The sequence below is a fragment of the Schistocerca gregaria genome, chromosome 2 (genome assembly GCF_023897955.1).
Source record: "Schistocerca gregaria isolate iqSchGreg1 chromosome 2, iqSchGreg1.2, whole genome shotgun sequence".
Classification (NCBI taxonomy): domain Eukaryota; kingdom Metazoa; phylum Arthropoda; class Insecta; order Orthoptera; family Acrididae; genus Schistocerca; species Schistocerca gregaria.
In genome coordinates this window covers 506,619,019-506,642,791 of record NC_064921.1, presented here as the reverse complement: position 1 = coordinate 506,642,791, position 23,773 = coordinate 506,619,019, and the positions used below count along the sequence as shown (strand labels likewise).

Below are 23,773 nucleotides of genomic sequence, written 5' to 3'. Positions count from 1 at the left end.
TTAACTTCAACTGTTTCCAAACTCAGATTTATGTCAGTTTGGCATTTTGTATTTTGTAATGAATTTTCAACAATGGCCATTTCCTTTGATTTCGTAGTGAATAGTTTTTAACAGAATTATGATTTTTTTTCTTCCCAAAAACGAAATTCTGTATGTATAAGTGCTTCTCAATTAAAGTAAGTTTAGCTGCGTATTCTCTAATGAACCTGGTTATTATCTGACACAGTCTTATAAAATTTGGGTGACTCATCTTGCATGTCAATGATGACTTTGTAAGAATTTTCATCTATTTTGTAGAAATTCACTTACTGTAAATGAAATGAATTGGAAGGAAAAGAGATTATCTACAGTCAGAGAAACGGTGCCAAGCATGACCATATAAAAATACAGTGTAGCATCTCCCTACCTTTACTGCTGAAATAAGCATTCCCAGTGCATCTTGTTTGTAGGCAGAATTTAATTTTAATTTGCTTTTTCAAGTTTTTATGATTCGCAATCTCGCAGACATGTAACAAATACAATGAAAGTTTCATTGGTTTCTTGTAACAATAAAATGACTCATTGATCTCAAAAAAAATTATCTCAATAATTGGAAGGTCTGTTCATATTTCGCTTGGCACCGTCCTTTAAACCATCACCATCCTGCTCACAAAACAAATTGTTAATTTATCTTTGTCAGGGTCTATAACACATTCAGTTTACATATAGTTTACATGTGTAAAAAGAAAAGAATGAAAAAATAATAATATAATATGATTCAACACATGCATAATTATCAGTGGAGTAGAAGGAGTCAGCCACCAGTAAAACTTTTGGGCTGCTCTTAAACTGAGCTTTATTAGTAGTTAAATATTTTATGGCAACTGGAAAGTTATTGAAAATGTGTGTCCTTGAATAATGGACACCTTACTGAGTTTAAATCTTTGTGGAGATTATTCTTATTTCTAGTACTGATCCATGAACTGAGGTGTTGGTTTGAAAAAGAGCTAAGGAACCTAAAATAAATTTTAACATTTATTAACATGACTGTCTTCCATGGTTACTGATAGTCTACTCCTAACTGAAAAGCAGATTTCTTTATGAAGATTTTTGTCATGAAACTAATTGATGAACATAAAAGATTTAGCAGTTTCACAAGCTCCATGATTTTACAGTAACTAATCTTATTATAGGTAAGTCAGTTCTGTTGATAAAGCATATATTTAAATCCAAAAATTTAATATCTCTTTGTTAATGTGGCATTGTGATTATTTGATGTTAAAGGATGTTGTGTCCAAGTAGGATTCTTCGAGCTTTCTGTAATTGCATAATTTACATATTAATTAGATCATGAATAATTGTTTACAATTGGTCTAGTACCAAGGTCCAGATTGTTTAGTTTCATTTGTGATCTAAAGTTCGCAACACAGAGGCATCTTGTGGAACCTCTTGTCTGAAGATGGATTTATGCACTGAAACTGGTTACCAGAATTTAAAAAAAAATACTCTGATTTGGACTGTTTTTCTTATTAAAATGTTCATGCTGGACAGCACAGTGTTCCCTGTTCACTGTCAGTCTGAGTGTGTGCGGCACAATGAGTAGTGTCACAATTTCAGTCACTAAATGTTTTGATCAACTACTGTATTTTATTTACTGATTTTTATTATATATTTAATTTAAACTTCTTTATGTGCCCTGGCAACACATATTATATTTTAGCATTAACATGCCGTATAACCTATAATTTTCATATATATATATATATATATATATATATATATATATATATATATATATATATATATATATATATATAATTGTAAAGCCCCCCCTGAACCATGGACCTTGCCGTTGGTGGGGAGGCTTGCGTGCCTCAGCAATACAGATGGCCGTACTGTAGGTGCAACTACAATGGAGGGGTATCTGTTGAGAGGCCAGACAAACGTGTGGTTCCTGAAGAGGGGCAGCAGCCTTTTCAGTAGTTGCAGGGGCAAAAGTCAGGGTGATTGACTGATCTGGCCTTGTAACATTAACCAAAACGGCCTTGCTGTGCTGGTACTGTGAACGGCTGAAAGCAAGGGGAAACTACAGCCGTAATTTTTCGAGAGAGCATGCAGCTTTACTGTATGATTAAATGATGATGGCGTCCTCTTGGGTAAAATATTCCAGAGGTAAAATATTCCCCCATTCGGATCTCGGGGCGGGGACTACTCAAGAGGACGTCGTTATCAGGAGAAAGAAAACTGGTGTTCTACGGATCGGAGTGTGGAATCTCAGATCCCTTAATCAGGCAGGTAGGTTACAAAATTTAAAAAGGGAAATGGTTAGGTTAAAGTTAGATATAGTGGGAATTAGTGAAGTTCGGTGGCAGGAGGAACAAGACTTTTGGTCAGATGAATACAGGGTTACAAATACAAAATCAAATAGGGGTAATGCAGGAGTAGGTTTAATAATGAATAAAAAAATAAGAGAGTGAGTAAGCTACTACAAACAGCATAGTGAACGCACTATTGTGGCCAAGATAGACAAAAAGTCCACGCCTACTACAGTAGTACAAGTTTATATGCCAACTAGCTCTGCAGATGATGAAGAAATTGAAGAGATGTATGATGAGATAAAAGAAATTATTCAGGTAGTGAAGGGAGATGAAAATTTAATAATCATGGGTGACTGGAATTCGTCAGTAGGAAAAGGGAGCGAAGGAAACATAGTAGGTGAATATGGATTGGGGGGAAGAAATGAAAGAGGAAGCCGTCTCGTAGAATTTTGCACAGAGCATAACTTAATCATAGCTAATACTTGGTTCAAGAATCATAAAAGAAGGTTGTGTACATGGAAGAATCCTGGAGATACTAAAAGGTATCAGATAGATTATATAATGGTTAGACAGAGATTTAGGAATCAGGTTTTAAATTATAAGACATTTCCAGGGGCAGATGTGTACTCGACCACAATCTATTGGTTATGAACTGTAGATTAAAACTGAAGAAACTACAAAAAGTTGCTAATTTAAGGAGATGGGACCTGGATAAACTGAAAGAACCAGAGGTTGTAGAGAGTTCCAGGGAGAGCATAAGGGAACAATTGATAGGAATGGGGGAAAGAAATACAGTAGAAGAAGAATGGGTAGCTCTGAGGGATGAAGTAGTGAAGGCAGCAGATGATCAAGTAGGTAAAAAGACGAGGGCTAATAGAAATCCTTGGGTAACAGAAGAAATATTGAATTTAATTGATGAAAGGAGAAAATATAAAAATGCAGTAAATGAAGCAGGCAAAAAGGAATACAAACATCTCAAAAATGAGATCGACAGGAAGTGCAAAATGGCTAAGCAGGGATGGCTAGAGGACAAATGTAAGAATATAGAGGCTTATCTCACTAGGGGTAAGATAGATACTGCCTACAGGAAAATTAAAGAGACCTTTGGAGAGAAGAGAACCACTTGTATGAATATCAGGAGCTCAGATGGAATCCCAGTTCTAAGCAAAAAAGGGAAGGCGGAAATGTGGAAGGAGTATATAGAGGGTCTATACAAGGGCGATATACTTGAGGACAATATTATGGAAATAGAAGAGGATGTAGATGAAGACAAAAAGGGAGGTAAGATACTGCGTGAAGAGTTTGACAGAGCACTGAAAGGCCTTGGGAGAGCCAGTCATGACAAAACTCTACCATCTGATTAGCAAAATGTATGAGACAGGTGAAATACCCTCAGACTTCAAGAAGAATAAAATAATTCCAATCCCAAAGAAAGCAGGTGTTGACAGATGTTAAAATTACCGAACTATCAGTTTAATAAGTCACAGCTGCAAAATACTAACGCGAATTCTTTACAGACGAATGGAAAAACTAGTAGAAGGGGACCTCGGGGAAGGTCAGTTTGGATTCCGTAGAAATGTTCGAACACGTGAGGCAATACTAACCTTACGACTTATCTTAGAAGAAAGATTAAGAAAAGGCAAACCTACGTTTCTAACATTTGTAGACTTAGAGAAAGCTTTTGACAATGTTGATTGGAATACTCTCTTTCAAGTTCTGGAGGTGGCAGGGGTAAAATACAGAGAGCGAAAGGCTATTTACAATTTGTACAGAAACCAGATGGCAGTAATAAGAGTCGAGGGGCATGAAAGGGAAGCAGTGGTTGAGAAGGGTGTGAGACAGGGTTGTAGCCTCTCCCCGATGCTATTCAATCTGTATATTGAGCAAGCAGTAAAGGAAACAAAAGAAAAAGTTCGGAGTTGGTATTAAAATCCATGGAGAAGAAATAAAAACTTTGAGGTTCGCCGATGAAATTGTAATTCTGTCAGAGACAGCAAAGGACTTGGAAGAGCAGTTGAACGGAATGGACAGTGTCTTGAAAGTAGGATATAAGATGAACATCAACAAAAGCAAAACGAGGATAATGGAATGTAGTTAAATTAAATTGGGTGATGCTGAGGGAAATATATTAGGAAATGAGACACTTAAAGTAGTAAAGGAGTTTTGCTATTTAGGGAGTAAAATAACTGATGATGGTCAAAGTAGAGAGGATATAAAATGTAGACTGGCAATGGCAAGGAAATCGTTTCTGAAGAAGAGAAATTTGTTAACATCGAGTATAGATTTAAGTGACAGGAAGTCATTTCTGAAAGTATTTGTATGGAGTGTCGCCATGTATGGAAGTGAATCATGGACGATAAATATTTTGGACAAGAGGAGAATAGAAGCTTTTGAAATGTGGTGCTACAGAAGAATGCTGAAGATTAGATGGGTAGATCACATAAATAATGAGGAGGTATTGAATAGAATTGGGGAGAAGAGGGATTTGTGGCACAACTTGACAAAAAGAGGGGACCGGTTGGTAGGACATGTTTTGAGGCATCAGGGGATCACAAATTTAGCATTGGAGGGCAGCGTGGAGGGTAAAAATCGTAGAGGGAGACTAAGAGATGAATACACTAAGCAGATTCAGAAGGCTGTAGGTTGCAGTAAGTACTGGGAGATGAAGAAGCTTGCACAGGATAGAGTAGCTTGGAGAGCTGCATGAAACAAGTCTTAGGACTGAAGACCACAACAACAACATAATTGTAAAGTTTGTTAGTACATTTTAGACCTGACGCATGATTCATTGTGACATCACATGTGGAAGCTGTTGTCTCTTTAAACTTAAACTGTGTGAATATCTCAATTTGGCATTTGTGGATGTAGATGGAATTACTACATATGACTAGATAGTGTGTGTTTGCTCTTAATATAGCCTCCTGTATCAAGTATCTTGGTTATGTCCTGTGCGTGTTAATCATAAGTAAGTTCTATTTCAAATAATGTTCAAAATTAATCCAACAGTAATATGTGCCATAACTGAGTGTGATGTAACACTGACCTACCCGGGCACGTGAAGGAAGATACTGCTGGGCCTTTGTGCATTCCATCTCTCTGCAGTCTTAGTCACTTATAATGGTTCCACTGTTCTACACATCCTCTTATTTTGGAGTCATTCAGATCATTCCTTCTAGGTGTATAAATTTTCACAATCTGTAGTGTGTGTTAATAACTTGGTGCAAAGTGGACATTGTATTTTTACACATTTAACAGGCAAGCTCCTTATCTTTGACAATGTCTCAACCAGTAGAAATTGCTATAACACCAGTTCAGATCTTAGTCCTGCTACACATTTCCCCAAGTTTTGTGGACATGTGTGCGTGTGGCACTTGTATGTTCCTGTAAAGCTATAGACATCTGGATGTGTCCTGAGCCGCGGACCTCATGTGCCTTATTCTGTGGCACCATTTGCAGAAAGCCTTGTTCCGATATCTTGAATCATTTATGAGGTATAGCAACTGTTATGACCATATGATTCACAATGCTCATGGATGTCAATGGGTGTGTCGCACATGACCATCCTCCAGATATAAAATCCAGTAACTCGGGAACAAAATGAGATATTCTTCTGCTCTTATTTTAAATTAAATTTCAATGTCTTATCTACATTTAATTCACTGCAATGTATGAGCTAAAATCAGACATATGCAAAGTTTCCGCAATGAGTTTTTACCTGTGAAGTCTTCAAAATTTCATGCAATGCTTTACGTAATTTGAGGCAGCGCAGTAAGAATGATGGATAATGAAAAGAAATTTAATTTCTTATTGAGAGAAGATATCAGACTGTAAGATGTACAAAAATCGAGTTTTTCACCTAACAGTTTTCGAAAAATTGGATGATAAGTATTTCATATTGGCCAGAACACTTGTCTCTCAGCACAGGTACCAGCATTTGGTGAATAGTACAGCCATAACAAAAGCAGGCTCAGCACAGAATACAAAGAGTAGTATAACAGTGAAAGAGTTAATAAATTAGTACCTTAGCGAGTACCTTAATGCAAACCAGTATACCTCCGATACTTTGAAGAATCAGATTCCCACATATAAAAGGGCTTCAGACATCTGATTATTTAACAAATGAGTTAATGAGTTAAATATTTGACATCAAGGATATAAGTGAGAAAAAATGAAGTTCTACTGCATGACATGTTGAAGCTCTCCTGCATGACTCTTTAAGCAAAACCAAGGTTTTCACTCATCTGAATGCTTATGACATTATATCTCCTGCACTGTGTGTTGAATGATGGTATAGTTTTGTAGTTACATTCAGTGGTATATGTGAACACTGCCTGCAAACTGTATTTTGAATAGAGTTGTTAGTAAAGAAGTAACAAATTAAAACAACATGCCTAATGATGAAATTTGACTGCATGAACAGTGAAAATGTTGTGAGCAATAATCATTTTCGTTTTGTGGGAAATAAGGGGGGGCGGGGGGTTCAGTGAGAAAACTTTGTTAAGGTCAAAGGTCTGGAAATATGTGTAAAGTTTGTTGGAGGTCTCTAAGAGCCCTCGTTCCCAGAAGATACTGGATGAATATAGTCCAGTTATTTGGACACTATCAGTTAACCCTCTTCAGGACAAACACACAGTTTCTAACTGTAATACTTGTCTTATTGTATTAAACTCTTAACATAAAATTATGCTACTTAGTGAGTATATTATGACAAAATAATTAAACAAAATACTGAAAGTCAAATTATTGTTGTCGCTGGAAGCTGTTAGATCAGTAAACTGCATCTGGTACTGAGTTACACATTAGACGCCTACTTGAACAGATATTAACAACCAACTCTTTCTCTAAACAAATGTAAAACTGTGCACTAACACACAAAAATATAATTGCATTGGACTGCATGATTAATGAGTTACAGATGGGATTAGTTTTCTTATCTAAATACATGGTAGTAACAATACGTGAGGATAAGAGCTGGACTGATTTCATCGACTCATTTGTAGCTAAAACAAATTGATGAAAGATTGTTTATAGCTAAAACAAATTGTATGTTTGACTCATTGACGATATATTGTTTACCTATGAAAAGATTTGTGAAGAAACATTTGTGTGAACCATACTAAAATGATATGTGGGATCCATATCAAAAGGTGTTAACAGTGACAGAAAATATATACAGAAAGACATAGTACATGTGGGCAAAGGACTGTTTGACTGACAGGAGAGTGAAAGAGCCTGCTGCAAAATATAAACAAAAATTAAAAGGACCTAATAGACACTTGCTGGATGATACTATATGTCTTGTCAAAACCTACTCACAATATCTCAAGAACTGGCTGTCAGGGTGGAATCAATGAATATTTTTTTGTCTCCATGTAAAAAATGGAAATGAGCATATGGCATTGTTGGCTGGGAGGCCCGATGTGGGAAAGTTCGGCCCCCGAGTGCAAGTCTTATTCCAGTCAACGGCACGTGGGGTGGCTTGCGTGCCGGTGATGAGGACAAAATGATGAGGACACCACAACACCCAGTCTGTGAGTGGAGAAAATCTCAAACCTGGCTGGGAATTGAACCCAGATCCACTTGCATGGGAGACAGGAATGTTACCACCCAGCTAACCAAGTGGACATCTTCATATCATTTTTGTAGGGACTGAGAGGTAAAATCAGACCAATAACAGCTTATAAAGAAGCTGTATATCACCAGCTATTACTTACATGCTCCATGGGAAAACACCCTTAGCTTGCATAGAAGCTGTACGCCACCAGTTATAGAAGCTGTATATCACCAGCTATTACTTACATGCACCATGGCAAAACACCCTTAGCTTGCATAGAAGCTGTACATCACCAGTTATGATCCACATGAACCTTGGCAAAAAAAATATTTTAAATTTTAAAAAGTATCCTCTTGAAGACATAGAGAACACACTCGAAACGCACATGAACACATGCTCTCTCTCTCTCTCTCTGTCTCTCTCTCTGTGCCGGCCGGAGTGGCCGAGTGGTTCTAGGCACTACAGCCTGGAGCCGCGCAACCGCTACCCTCGCAGGTTCAAATCCTGCCTCAGGCATGGATGTATGTGATGTCCTTAGGTTAGTTAGGTTTAAGGTCTAGGCGACTGATGACCTCAGAAGTTAAGTCCCATAGTGCTCAGAGCCATTTCTCTCCCCCCTCCTCTCTCTCTCTCTCTCTCTCTCTCTCTCTCTCTCTCTCTCTCTCTCTCTCTCTCACACACACACACACACACACACACACACACACACACACAAGAATAAACAGATTTCTGTCAATATTTCTGTGACTTACAGAGAATTATTGTTCAATGAGACAAGCCTTACAACCCAAGTACTATGCTGTCATCACTATTGAAATGTTTTACAAGTACTGGAGAATATGGTGGTTATTGTTGTCTGTCTTTGAACAAATTGCACAAGGGTTTGTATGTAGTGGCATGGGTAGTATCAGAGGGATTACAAATGCCTTTTACTACCATTCATCAACTATTCCACATTATTTTTTGGTGTAGATTTTCTAGCTGCTCTTTGTAATGGGGTACAGTAATTTTTACCTCTTTCTGCCTTAGTAGTCCAATAGGAGAGTATTGCCCTGATCATAAAACATATTCAGAAATACCTTGTTGCCTCTGTGGGTGGAGGAGAATCTTAGCGTTTTCACTGTAAGCTCCTGTCTTTCATTTTTGTGTTGTAATAATGGCCACCACCAACTGTCCATTATGGAGGCTGATAAAGCTGTCTTGCTTGTTTGTATAATTGGCAATTTTTTTATTAATATTTTACATTGCTCTTAATGAACTGATGTCAACAATCTATGAATGTTTCTGAGAGACACATTTGCTAGTTGCAGTTTATCATTCAGCATAATATGTGAGCCAGTGCTCATGGGAATCTTTCTGGTGACTTTGGATGGTGATGCTGCACCTACCTAACAATAAAAAAACTTAAACACAATCAGTTATTGTTAATTCCTCTCTCAGAGATGGCCAGAACTTCAAGGTACATTTTCCAGTTCTGTGTGATGACAGTGAAACAACTTTTCACATTTTTCTCGATGTAATTTGCTTGCAAGTATTCGCGTAAGTAACCACAGTTTAATCATTGATTTGCTGCTCTAATCTTTGTTCATAATCTTCCTTCAAAATGAAAAAACCAACTATAGCATAACCTTGCTCATAAAAAGGTAACTATCTCAATTGTGTATGCTACAGGAATTATGTTTTGTAATTAAAGCAGGAATTGTATGCAGGACAATAGGTAATTTAATTGTCATAGCATTACATATGAGTGCAATCACATAGTCACACTTTTCCAGCCAGAGGTATGAAACATATAAGTATTCATTATTAATTCATAAACCATAATATTTTTTTGCTATTATTGCTTATGTCTTCTTCTAAATACAACAAGTTAGTCTGTCTGTAACTCTGCTTCCAGAATTGTTTGATTCCAAAATATTGGCTAGGAAAAGAAAGAAAAACATCTTATCCAATTTGATACATTTAGAGATTTGCCTCAGTTCCACTAATGGTGTTCTCCCCAACTATTTGAGTAATAAGGAACTTACTTCAAGGCCATAGAGCTTCTGACAATTTCAGATACATATATTTCTTTTCACTCTTACAAACAAATGTGAAGTGACCTGTCTATGTCAAGCTGTATTCAGTTGTGTATTTATTTATTGCTGTGTTCTATGAGATAGGAACATGAGTGGAATCTGTATAGAGTGTACAAACAAATTTATTTTACTTTCATGTTTTTATAAGTATAAATAAAGTAAAATGGTTTTGAATTTTGTTATGATACTATGTACAATCAACAGTACAAAACTGTTCACTTATCTTGATAAGCTTGGGTACCTCCGGTTGTGCATAGGTCACACCAGTGAGAATCCAACGCACACTGCCAACAACAACAGTGCCACATGTAACACACTTTTAGCGTTGTATTTGTTTCCTTCTTATTGTAATGATTTTAGTTACAGACATTTTTGAATTTCTGTGGTTGCATATGATTACCGCACATTGTTTTATACCTACAGTATAACACTTAATTTATCTGTTTGAAATGCTGAAATGTTTATGTCTTGAATATACAAATAACAGCAGACCTGTATAGTCATGTAGTGGCCACGTGTCAGTATTTGAGGATTTGGTTTCTCATGGAAGTAATTAAGGTTCACATTCCCTCGATACCATATTTTTTTTTTTTTTACATTCTATTGTTTGTTGAAGTGTTGTAAGTGTAATATGAATATAACTGAGATGTGCCGAAAATGATAACACAGTGCACCATATACGAGTATATGACAACAGTCATTTATTGACCCCGTGTCTCAGCATAGACAGACCCTGAGAGATAGTGCCCAGACACTTGTCCTTTATGATGGTTTCAGTACACTATTCCAATGAAGTGACTCAGCTCCAGTAACACCACTCACGAGCGAACATGATTTGAATCTTTCAGTAAAGGTAGTTGCAATACGCTGACATTGACAAGATCAACTGGCCTGTTCAAGTGCCAGACTTGAATCCCTTCAAACATTTGTGTGCCAAAATGAAGAATCACATAAACGTAGACTGGACCCAGTGTTGGATACTTGGGAAAGTCACTCAGATGATGAGACATATTTCCAGAGCCTTACTGCCTCCATGTTTCATTGGGTGAGGCAGGTAATCAATGCCAGTGGTGGGTGGACATCATACTAGTTTTATCCATGATGTGAAACATTCCTCATTTCACTTTACTCCACTTTTTATTACAACATTCAGTACAACTGTATGTTCATTAATTGGAAATTTACGTGAAATCATTGTATGTAAAGTTTAATTTATTGAATTCATTCTACCTGACACTTAATACATGTAAACAAGTCAGTTTAAATAGAGATAGAAATGGTGTCATAATATGAGACACTCAGAAAAAAACTTAATATCAACCAGTATAAGAACAGGTAAACCCTAAATTAATAATGTTCTCTTCCTTACTGCCTCACCAACGTTTTTCGATTATACAAAATAAGTTCACTTATGGCATACAAAAGCTCTTTTTCGACGTGGTTAACACTCTCCAGTAGCCCAACAATAGCATTCTGTGCATTGTGCCTATTTCTCTGTTAGTCTTCAGAGAAACAACCACTGCAGAATATGCATTCGGTCTCTTCTTCTTCAGATTGCACATCTGATGCATTAAATTTGTATCAGCCTATGAATAACTGGAAGACTGTTTCCTGTGGTTTTCTTTCTCAAGAACAAAACTTTCCCTTCTGCCTCCTTTGATTCCGCTATGGCTCTCATCTCTTGGATTTGTTTCCAACATTCCCTGTTGTGAGGCAATGTTAGCTGCTTAACAAATTCAGAACATGTTGATTTTACTAGATCAGGTGGCTCTCAGTATGGTTTGGTGATTTTGGGAACTGGCCAGATACCACTGGACTCATATTTACTCTCTTGTTTTCATCTTGTATGTCAGATTCCTGGTGTACTGCAAAGTCATTGTCTCTAAGTGAGTGTTGCAGGAGAAGAGTCTCATTTTCCAGAGTCCATTTGCAGCATTTTCCATTGTTGCTACTCACAAGTATGCCACTCCAAATAAACACATAATCAATTATTTGCCCACCAGGTTTCAATTTCTTGGAGATAATGCGTTTTAAACCGTCCCATGAGTTGCACACAAGAGCTTGTATTTTATGGATGCAGTGGGATGATAAACAGATGATGTGCATTATATTAAAGCCATACAAAATCATACACTCAAATAAACTAGACATTTAATAGTCATCTTTCCTCTATATTCAGAATCATTTTCAGTGATGGTAGTATGATTTGGGTAAACTGAAAACAATGTTAGATCAGGACATAAATAGTTGTTTTCACAAATTACGTTCTAATTGTGGCAAGGAAAAGAGTAGTGCATTCCATCATCTAGCCTCTGTACTTATGTAGCCGCAGACCACTGACATTATTGTAGGGAACTCAAGAATTTTGTTTATGATATCACAAACAGGAAAATTACCAACAACATTGGCCCACATGGGGGCCAGCATGTAAGTGACATAGATAATTAAACAAAATGAAGCAGAAAAGGTTATGAGATCAAGGGGTTTAGGTATGAATGGAACAGATTGCTTAGACGTGCTGTTTAAGGCTTTCCCGGCGCTGCATCTGCTTGATAGGTTCCCAGGAATTATGCCGAATAATATTGTAAAAACTGTACAATATTTCAGCTAGACAACTGCCCGCCATATTGTGCGGTTTTTACAATATTATCTGGCGTAATTCCCAGGAACCTATCAAGCAGATTGCTTAGACAATTAAAACATGAAAAAATGTAATACTATGTACACAAAACAAACCAAAATCACAGATCTCAGGGCTGATTTTACTGGATGTTGACACAACTCAATTATTAATGGGGAAGGTGGGGGGATGAATCATCTTACCATTATTCGTGATTATTCGTCATGCAGTGCTGTAGGTGGCAGGCACTGTGTTGGTGTGGCATGTCTCTCCTTAGCTGTGCAGCACAAGCCATGTGCCCTTCCTGGTGTTCCGTTGCCATGCAGTCAGGGCTTGGGGCGATCTCCACGTTGACAGGTCGCTGTGTGTTGCCGTAGCTGAATCTACAGTTTCACAATGTTGGTGATAAATGGAAGAGCCCCCATGTCCTCTTGCTTCCGTGCTGTCTCACTGGCTGCTGACTTCACTCATCCATTTCTCAGGTCAGTGGTTCCTCAAAATTCACTCTTCTTGTGGCATTGTCATTGACAGACTCAATTTGCAATGCCACCCAATGACTGAGCACCATTTCATGACCATCCCTCTCTGTGCAGGGTGGAAATTTCCCATCTTGCATGGGCTGGTGTCTGACTTGGGAATTGGCGTCTTTCTCATGATTTCGCCAGTGCTAGTGGCACATTCTTACAATGTTTTTTTTTTTTTCCCTTTCTGAATTTGTTATGAAAGCAGCCACACAACACTCCTTTGTAACCGCTATCTCTGTGTGAGACCAGTACAAAGTCCGGTTTCTTCTCATAGTCTCCTGGCATCCGTGATTTATAAGGAGCATACTTACTGTGCAGAAAACATCTTTTTAAGAAGTCTTACTTATTTCACATGCCTCGCTGTGTGAATTCTTTGCTCTTTGTGTATGCTCTTCTTAGTGGCTGTGGGTGCTGGAGTTGTTGAGTTCTTAAGTGAGATATGGATGACCGCACAGCTATCCCCTGTGTCATTGCAGAATGGCTCCAGTGTTCGCTTTTCAGGCACTCACCATACGGGGTCCAGAGGGCTTTCTCCTGGGCCACTGGCAGTGTGAGTCAGTGATGGTGGGCCCTGGTGGAGGTATCACAAAGCTCCTTGTCATTACTACTAAGCTTTTGAGATGTAAGTTTGAGAGTTTTGTCAGAGTGGCCCATCTATGTTTACTTGGCTCATCACACACAGGCTTCAAAACTAAAACAAAAATTTTCACTCCCGAGTAGTAACACTAACATTTCACTCAATAATATGGGGTTTTTAAGGGAATTACATTTTCATTTATGCCTTAGCATGTAAGCTCAGTCATCTGTTTACATATATGGTTGCCCTTAGTAAATAGATACAAAACATGCACAAATAAATAAAGATCAAAATAAGTAAACAATACACGAGGAATACAAATCACCTGATGACAATGTCACAGATATACATAAGACATATGCAAAATAAACATGTAATCAAGACATGTGAAAATTAAAACTAAACCATTCACAATAATACTATTCATCACATTGGAGACGAGAATACTCTATATCTAGACATCATATGGAGTTAACACACATGAAACAAAAATGAACTATACACTACAATAATGTTTATCACAGAGTTATATGGTACACATGCCAGCAAGAGGTACACACAAGACATGTAGAATTAAAAAATATGACACAAAAGTTAACTTTGCACTGCAATACTATTTATGCATGTGTTATATGTCAGAAATGCCAATATGGAAAAGTCACAATACACTTAGAATTGAGGCATGTGACACAAAATTCAACTTTACACCACATTAATGTTTATGGAAGATTTCTGTAAAATGGATACAAAATGTGTGTCAGTTCAAACATTTGGTACACAAAACAAACTTTTTGAAGAGGTATATTATTTTTCTGCCATGGGCAAAGCTGGATAGGATTGGATGGGCAATGCCTTAATGTTTTCATCAACAGTGCACGTTTTCTTACCTTATAACACATACAACAATAAGATTGGTACATTCTGTTCTGCCACAGAACCTACAGTCATTATGTATAATGTATGCATCACCGATCATTGTGAGGCCCCCCTCCTTATTTACTGGGTTGCCTGGTGTCAACAGTGCAAGGCTCATGAACAGACTCAAAAAAAAAAAAAAATTGGTGGAAGGACTTGCAATCTTTTTCTTTTTGGCATCTGATGGTGTATGCATTCCCACAAGGATTCAGTCCCTGGTCTTGTAAGTCTTCGTCCTTTTTCCCTGCTCTCTTTCTATCACCTTCTCCGTCATGAATTCTTGGGCCCAATTTATGCGTTGCTGGTGTGCCTCTGCATCTCCTCCTGTCGGAGGTTTGACAGTCCTGTCTGCCACGGACTTCTCTGATTTCAGGAACTGTAGTCTGTAGGTCTGTTTTTCTGTATCCCGTATTTCAGTGCACGGCTTCATTGTAGTACCTCTCAACCTTCGGTAGCTACTGGACCCACTGGTGCGTGTATCGTTGTGTGGGATTGGACTGAGGGTTTTTAAATGAGGAAAACGTCACTTCACCTTTAACCTTTTTAATTTTATTACCACTTTCTACAAGTTTTTTTGTAAAAGGGAATCGTAAATGCTGTCAGTTATGACCCAGAAACCAGACATACTCTCGTCTTCATTCCTTCCAGTCAGTGTCAATGAGAGGACACCGACTGTCCAGTTTTTCCAGCAACTCTGGGTCATCACAGTACTGGCCAGTGTCATAGTGTGCTTGTGATTGCTACTGGACCCACTGGTGCGTATATCGTTCTGTGGGATTGGACTGAGGGTTTTTAAATGAGGAAAACGTCACTTCACCTTTAACCTTTTTAATTTTATTACCACTTTCTACAAGTTTTTTTGTAAAAGGGCATCGTAAATGCTGTCAGTTATGACCCAGAAACCAGACATACTCTCGTCTTCATTCCTTCCAGTCAGTGTCAATGAGAGGACACCGACTGTCCACTTTTTCCAGCAACTCTGGGTCATCACAGTACTGGCCAGTGCCATTGTGTGCTTGTGATTGCCAATACCACTCGCTGCATATTTGATATCCCTTCTCTACTGTGGTGACCCCTGCAGTACCTCATTATCTTTGGTCATTCACTAGTGTGATGTCATGCTCTGGGGAGGGGGGGGGGGGGGGGGGGGCTGTGGTGGTGAATCTCTATTACTCCGTCACTCGCTCTTAGTGTGCGATGCTCTTGCATGAATTCATGTGGCATTTGTGGTCTGGCACTTTGTTCCTGCTCTCCTCTCCCTGGTGTGGAACATAGCACCTATCTCATTCTCATCTATTCCCTTCTTCTCTTCTTCATCTGTTATTGTGCCAATTTTGCCTGTCATTGTGCCAAAACAACCCTTGTGGTGCCCTGTTTTCTGTCCTCTTTGCATTAGCATGTGGTGTCCTTTGTTTTTCCTGCTCTTCAATGTTGTCCAGAGACCTTAAAATATCAAGGAACTGTTGTTCGACAGTGCCCATATGGGGGTACATGTCCTACATGAGCAGGAAAATTTTAGTGTATCATGCTACACATTTCCTCATCTGTCATCTTCTTGTCCCAATATCCCACCAGAACGACAAAGTGAGCAGCGTATGTTGTCATGGATTGGTGTAACTGTGGCACACACTATCTTTGCATTTGCCTGTGTGGCCATTTTCCAGTACTTAGTGGGGAAATTCTTTTAATTGCTTTTCTCATAAATTTTTATGTGAAACCAGGCAGCCTTCTCCTGGTTGAACATATGCTGTGCCATGAGTAAAAGGATTATGTTCTGCCACTCCTTTCACAAGAGATCAATCATCTAAATTCTTTAGATATGCCTTTGGGTGGGTACTGCACATTCAGTTGTACTTGGGCAGTGGGATGTCCAACCCATACATCGTGAATGTGACCTGCAAATTTGTTGGCATGGAGATTACCTTGTAACATTGCAGACATTTCTTGTTGATACTCTTTTGTTTGTGTCTCCTTGGATGGTCTCCTTTCCTCATTTCTGCACACAGAGATGTCAGTCATCTTCATGTTTAACTGCATTTTTAAGTTGTCAACCCTTGTTTAAGACTTTTTTACTCGCCTCTTTCAGACCATTGGTGACCTCCGTCTGTTTGCTTTTGGTTTCAGTCTCCAGTTTGTGCAACATCAGTGATTTGCTTATCAAGCTTTTGATTGCAAAGTTTTAGCTCGATGTCCAGTCTTTCAAATCGTATTTTATTGGCCTCCCTCCTGGTGGCTAACTGTGATCTGTGGTTTTTTAAAATCACAAGAATTTGCTCCAGTGGACTATGACTTTGTGTGTCCCCCACAGAAATGCATTGTGTTTCTTTGCACACCCTTGTTCTTTCCTCAGTTGGCCTGCCTGTTTCTAATGCACACTGATTTTGCATACTTTGTACAGATGTGTCTGTCGTTTCCTCATTCACACATGAAACTGCCTCTGTTGGCCTGATGGTTCCCATGTTTATCAGTCTCCCTGACCTCAGTTGCATAGAGAAATGGAACCACAAACTAAAAACCCTCTACAAAATGAACAGAGACAATACAACACTTTTGGAAACACTGGTAACAGCAAACAGAACAATGGAAATGTGGAACAGAATAATCACAACAACAGACTACATGTTTTAAAATTACTGCACAAAGTACGGTGAAGATTGTGTGAACAGAAACTTAACACACTAGGTGCGACTTTTCTTATTTCATATAGCACATTTGCAGTGCATTCAGCACACACAAACACACTGTCTGTGTGCCTGACAGGTTAACACATGCTAATGAAGGAATGGGAAATTGATTCGAATATGAACATTTTGAATTTCTCATATTAGTAAAATCATTTCAATGAAATCACACTGGGTGCCAAAATGTAGCAAACTTGAGAATTTTATTTTTGATCTCACACGACAGGAAAATTACCAATGAGATCATCCCACATTGAGAGCCAACAGCTAAGTGACATCAATAATTAAACAAAATCAAACACAAAAGATTATGAGATTAAGAGGTTGATGTATGAAAGGAACAGATTACTTAGTTGGTTCAAATATGAAAGAAATGTATTCATTTCAGTACCATGCACACAAGACAAAACAAAATCACAAATCTCAGGGCTGATTTGACTGGATGTGGACTTGACTCAGGTATTGAGGGGGATGAATCGTTGTACCATTATTCGTAATCATTCGTTGCGTAGTGATGTCGGCGGCAGGCACTGCGCTGGTATCCGACATCCCTTTGCAGCTGTGTGGCACAATTCAGCTGCTTTTCCTGGTGTTCCATTGCCTTGCAGCGAGGGCCTGTGGTGGTCTCCACATTGACAAGTCGCCTTGTGTTGATGTACCCGAAGCAGTGTTATGATGGTATCGGAAGATGGATGTTGGCAATGGGATGGAAGAGCCCCCTGACCTGTTGCTTCCATGCTCTCTCACCGACTGACCTCTTCACTCCTCATTCATTTCTCAGGTCAAAAGTTCCTTGAAATTGTTTCCTCTCCTGGCATTCTCATCGACGGACTCAATCTGCAATGCAGCCCAATGATTAATGCCATTTCATGACGATGCCTCTCTGTGCGGGTAGAAATTTCCTAACTGCATGGGCTGGTGTGTGACGTAGAGAATGTTGTTTTTCACATGATTTCACCAATGCTAGAGGCACATTCGTCCAATGTTTTTCTGCTTTCTGAAGTTGTTGTGAAAGCAGCCACACAATGCTTCTTTGTAATTGCTATTTCTGCATGGGGCCAGGACAGTATCATGTTTGGGCTTCGTCTCAGAGCCTGCTGGCATCTGTGATGTATAAGGAACATCCTTACTCTTCAGAAAACATATTTTTAAAAATGGTTATTTCTTCCACATGCATCCTTGTGCAAATTCGTCATGCTTTGTGTATGCTCCTCCAAGTGTCTGTGGGTGCTGGAACTGTTGACAGATTCTTGCTTTCTAAGACAGGTAAAATGACTGTTGCCAGTCCAGAAGAATTCACTTGCTTTTGTGCATGCATTCTTCATGTTTCATCTTAATGGCTGCAGGAGTCCATCAGTTTTTGGCACTCTTCTCATCGTCCTCCAAGCTCTTCACAACATGTTGATTCTTAAGCAAGGTGAGGGAATCCTCCCAGCTACACTATGCATGGTTGCAGAAAGGGTTCAGCATATGCTGTTTGGTCGCTCACCACATGCAGTACAACAGGCTTTCTCCTGAGCCACTGGGGGTGTGAGTCTGCAAAGGTATCACATTATTTAGTTCTATTTTCCCTGCAAATAACGGAGAAACAAAGCACACTTCATGTTGGAAAACCATATTTTACTCTTATCTTGTCAATTGGAAAGTTGTGCAATTTCATACCTTTGTTGTCTTCAGGTCATTATACCCATCCAACTGGATTTTGATAAATATTGTATGACAGAATTTAAACTTCGTATTCAGACCCATTAGGTTAAATAGTTGAACTTATTTTTCCCAACATATTAACAAATTTACTTTGAGACAAAAAAATTATGAGCTCATTGTTAAACACTTATTCTCACTTAATGAATCTCATTTTAATAATTTTTTCTGCAGCATCTGCTTTCTCTATGCTAGGTCTGGGAATAGTTTCGTGCAGACAAAACTTTCTGTTTGGCAGCTGAATTTGGACCAAATTATTTTTAAAACTTGAGAGAGATAGTGAATTCTAGCATTCCTGAATAAAATGACAAATGTATTACTGTTGAGCTTGGTGCTTACATTTGAGTATGTAATTTGATAAAAATTATATCATTACCAGTTTCATTCATGCCAAAGAATTGAGTAATTATCAATTAGTTCCTCTCTCTTCCATTTGAAATATGAGCTGTGTAAAAGATAGATAAAATTTTGTTAGAAATCTGATTGATCTAAAATTACCTACTCCTCAACATAATAATATTCTCTCATTCCTATCAAATGAATGCCTATTAAATAACTCAGATAATTTTTTTTAAAAAAATTGTGAGGTTTTACATACAATTTTTTAGGTCATATTGTGATAGTTCTGTTAAATACTACAAATAATATGTATCAGTGTTGTACTCATAAAGACAAGAGAAGTTACTACAGAAGGGCTGCTGGCACTAACCACATAAAAAATATTGGCCAGATGTTGGAATTGAGCTCTGAGTAAATGAGTGATGATGAAGTGCTTTCACCTTGAGCTACTAGCACAACAATACTAAAACCTTCTTTGGACTGCATCTAGCACTACCCGTCAAAACACTGCATATTTTGCGATCACTATTGATATCCTATACTTCTGTGTATATTGTTTAGTTTGTATTAATTTCCAATGTTGTGTATAATATATCTCACTGGCATAATAATATGTTGCTGCTCTAATGCATCATGGTCATTAAAAGGGTGGAAGTGTGGCCACAAATTGTGACATGGTGTACATGTTAAGAATGCCCGATGTGGGACTTGCCCGTTTCCCGTACTAACATTTTTATTTTGTCAATTTTACAAGCATCGAAGTGGTGCAAGACTGTAAGGCCAATCGCCAGTCCAGGTGACAATAGTGGGGATCCACTTTTGAATTAGCTTGTGTGCTGAACAAGAAGTACAAGACCCAGAGAGAGATGCCCTGAGCCATCCACTCAATATGAAGGATAAAAGATAGGAGAGACAGAGGCAGATGACAAAAAGCCATCTGAACTGTAGTAGGGCTGAAGTACAAGAGAGCAACCAGACTGGGCTGTGCACTCCAAAGAGCAACCACATGACTCGTTTCTGATGTGTCATATTAGTAACCTACAGGTACTTGTGCCTAGTTTTGTCAGAAAAAAGGAAACCACAGCGTTTGCTAACATAGTTCTATCAGACACACAGGCTCTGAGGAAACTCATGCTGGACACTTAGTTGAAGACCATATGAATAAAAATTCAGAATAAAATTTTGTACCGAAACTGCAAAATATCCCAAGACTAATTAATTAATTTGGCACGAAACAGATTATATTCTGTGCTCATATTTTCCCCACCATGTGCAACAGTAAACAAATTCCTGGGTGAACTCTCTCTCTAGAACAAACAACATGAAGTTGCTCATGTGAGTAAAATGGTGGTTATTTGTACGTGTAACCTCCCATGCACTGCCACTCCTAGCAGTGCAATAGATACCCTAGTACCACAAGATTTTATTATTGTTATTATTATTATTTTAGATTAGGAGGTATTCTGTCTACATCTACATCTATACTCTGCAAACTGCTGTTAAGTATATGGCAGAGGGTACTTCCCATTGTATCACATATTCAGGTTTCTACTGATTCCATTTGTGCTTATTGTGAATTGTGGTTTATAAAGTGTTGAAAGAATGATTGCTTAAATGCCTATGTGTGTGCTGTAAGTAGTCTAATCTTGTCTTTGTGATATTTATGGAAGTTATATATTGAGGATTGTAGTGTATTGCTGGATTCCCAAGCTTAGTTGAAATTTACCAAAGCATTCTAGAGTTATATTTACATGTCATCGATTGCTCCTTCATGGCAGTCCCATTCCGCATGTCTCTGGGTGCTGGGGATGTTCTACTCCCACAGAATTTCTCAGATATAAAATCAAATAGAATCAAAATTTAGCTGAGTTAGTATACAAGTCTCCACCTTCCCGGACCCATCCCTGTAAAGAGCTGTGCTAGGGGTATCTTACACCCACAGTAAGCCAGATGTGAATTAAGTTTAGTTAAAATTTCTTCACATGTCCCAAAGTTATGCTCACATTCCACCCACTTGCATCCTCTGTTCCATTCCCATCCACCGAATACCTAAAGGTGTACTACTCCCACAGTATTTTATTCCATATAGTAAGTCATATGTGTAACAAATTTGGTTAAAATTGTTCTAAACATTCCAGAGTTATACTTTATGTATTATCACTTTCCACTGCGTCTACAGCACTAGGAAGCTAAATGTCATTTAAGCCATAACCAATATGCTGATACCCATAAAACTACAGATTTGACCCTAATATAGGTTGTTTTTGATTAATTGTACATCATCTCCCTTTAAACCCCCAGCTGTCCCATAGGATACTACATGTGTCTTATCTTAACAGTACATTTTTACATTTACTAAGACATTTGTATATCCTTTGGTTGAAGTTGCTTCAGAGGTAGTGGAACTATGCTGGAACATACATGTACACATCAATTTTCATATTTATTTTAACATACCATTTCTTTTGTTTAAATAGTATGCTGGATTCCTTGCCATTACAAGATGGTGAGGATGTCACTGAGTCTGCATTCAACATCCTGGATGATTTATGGAAGCTTGATGAGTATCAGTATCCCCAAACAAGAATGGAGCACCTATTTTGTGTCACAGGTAATTGACAAAATTGCTTGCACATATTCAAGTCCTTTCTATTTATGCATGTTAAAGAAATGACCACAATCTATTGGTTATGACCTGTAGATTAAAACTGAAGAAACTGCAAAAATGTGGGAAATTAAGGAGATGGGACCTGGATAAACTGAAAGAACCAGAGGTTGTACAGAGTTTCAGAGAGAGCATAAGGGAACAATTGACAGGAATAGGGGAAAGAAATACAGTAGAAGAAGAATGGGTAGCTCTGAGGGATGTAGTAGTGAAGGCAGCAGAGGATAAAGTAGGTACAAAGACGAGGGCTGCTAGAAATCCTTGGGTAACAGAAGAAATATTGAATTTAATTGATGAAAGGAGAAAATATAAAAATGCAGTAAATGAAGCAGGCAAAAAGGAATACAAACGTCTCAAAAATGAGATCGACAGGAAGTGCAAAATGGCTAAACAGGGATGGCTAGAGGACAAATGTAAGGATGTAGAAGCTTATCTCACTAGGGGTAAGATAGATATTGCCTACAGGAAAATTAAAGAGACCTTTGGAGAGAAGAGAACCACGTGTATGAATATCAAGAGCTCAGATGGCAGCCCAGTTCTAAGCAAAGAAGGGAAGGCAAAAAGGTGGAAGGAGTATATAGAAGGTTTATACAAGAGCGATGTACTTGAGGACAATATTATGGAAATAGAAGAGGATGTAGATGAAGACGAAATGGGAGATACGATACTGCGTGAAGAGTTTGACAGAGCACTGAAAGACCTGAGTCGAAACAAGGCCCCCGGAGTAGACAACATTCCATTAGAACTACTGACGGCCTTGGGAGAGCCAGTAATGACAAAACTCTACCAGCTGGTGAGCAAGATGTATGAGACAGGCGAAATACCCTCAGACTTCAAGAAGAATATAATAATTCCAATCCCAAAGAAAGCAGGTGCTGACAGATGTGAAAATTACCGAACTATCAGTTTAATAAGCCACGGCTGCAAAATACTAACGCGAATTCTTTACAGACGAATGGAAAAACTGATAGATGCAGACCTCGGGGAAGATCAGTTTGGATTCGGTAGAAATGTTGGAACACGTGAGGCAATACTGACCTTACGACTTATCTTAGAAGAAAGATTAAGAAAAGGCAAACCTACGTTTCTAGCATTTGTAGACTTAGAGAAAGCTTTTGACAATGTTGACTGGAATACTCTTTTTCAAATTCTAAAGGTGGCAGGGGTAAAATACAGGGAGCGAAAGGCTATTTATAATTTGTACAGAAACCAGATGGCAGTAATAAGAGTCGAGGGGCATGAAAGGGAAGCAGTGGTTGGGAAAGGAGTGAGACAGGGTTGTAGCCTCTCCCCGATGTTATTCAATCTGTATATTGAGCAAGCAGTAAAGGAAACAAAAGAAAAATTTGGAGTAGGTATTAAAATTCATGGAGACGAAGTAAAAACTTTGAGGTTCGCCGATGACATTGTAATTCTGTCAGAGACGGCAAAGGACTTGGAAGAGCAGTTGAACGGAATGGACAGTGTCTTGAAAGGAGGATATAAGATGAACATTAACAAAAGCAAAACGAGGATAATGGAATGTAGTCAAATTAAATCGGGTGATGCTGAGGGAATTAGATTAGGAAATGAGGCACTTAAAGTAGTAAAGGAGTTTTGCTATTTAGGAAGTAAAATAACTGATGATGGTCGAAGTAGAGAGGATATAAAATGTAGACTGGCAATGGCAAGGAAAGCGTTTCTGAAGAAGAGAAATTTGTTAACATCGAATATAGATTTATGTATCAGGAAGTCCTTTCTGAAAGTATTTGTTTGGAGTGTAGCCATGTATGGAAGTGAAACATGGACGATAACTAGTTTGGACAAGAAGAGAATAGAA

The 23,773-nt window shown here is 38.3% G+C and overlaps 1 protein-coding gene across 1 annotated transcript in view; it reads left to right on the top strand.

The window, feature by feature from the left end:
• The window catches only part of LOC126328907 (cytoplasmic dynein 2 heavy chain 1), a 906,666-nt gene that overhangs the window by 130,312 nt on the left and 752,581 nt on the right, over window positions 1–23,773 (top strand). The window contains exon 7 of the mRNA XM_049996078.1: window positions 21,767–21,900. Coding sequence (XP_049852035.1) covers window positions 21,767–21,900 — 134 coding nt within the window. The remainder of the gene's footprint in view (window positions 1–21,766; window positions 21,901–23,773) is intronic.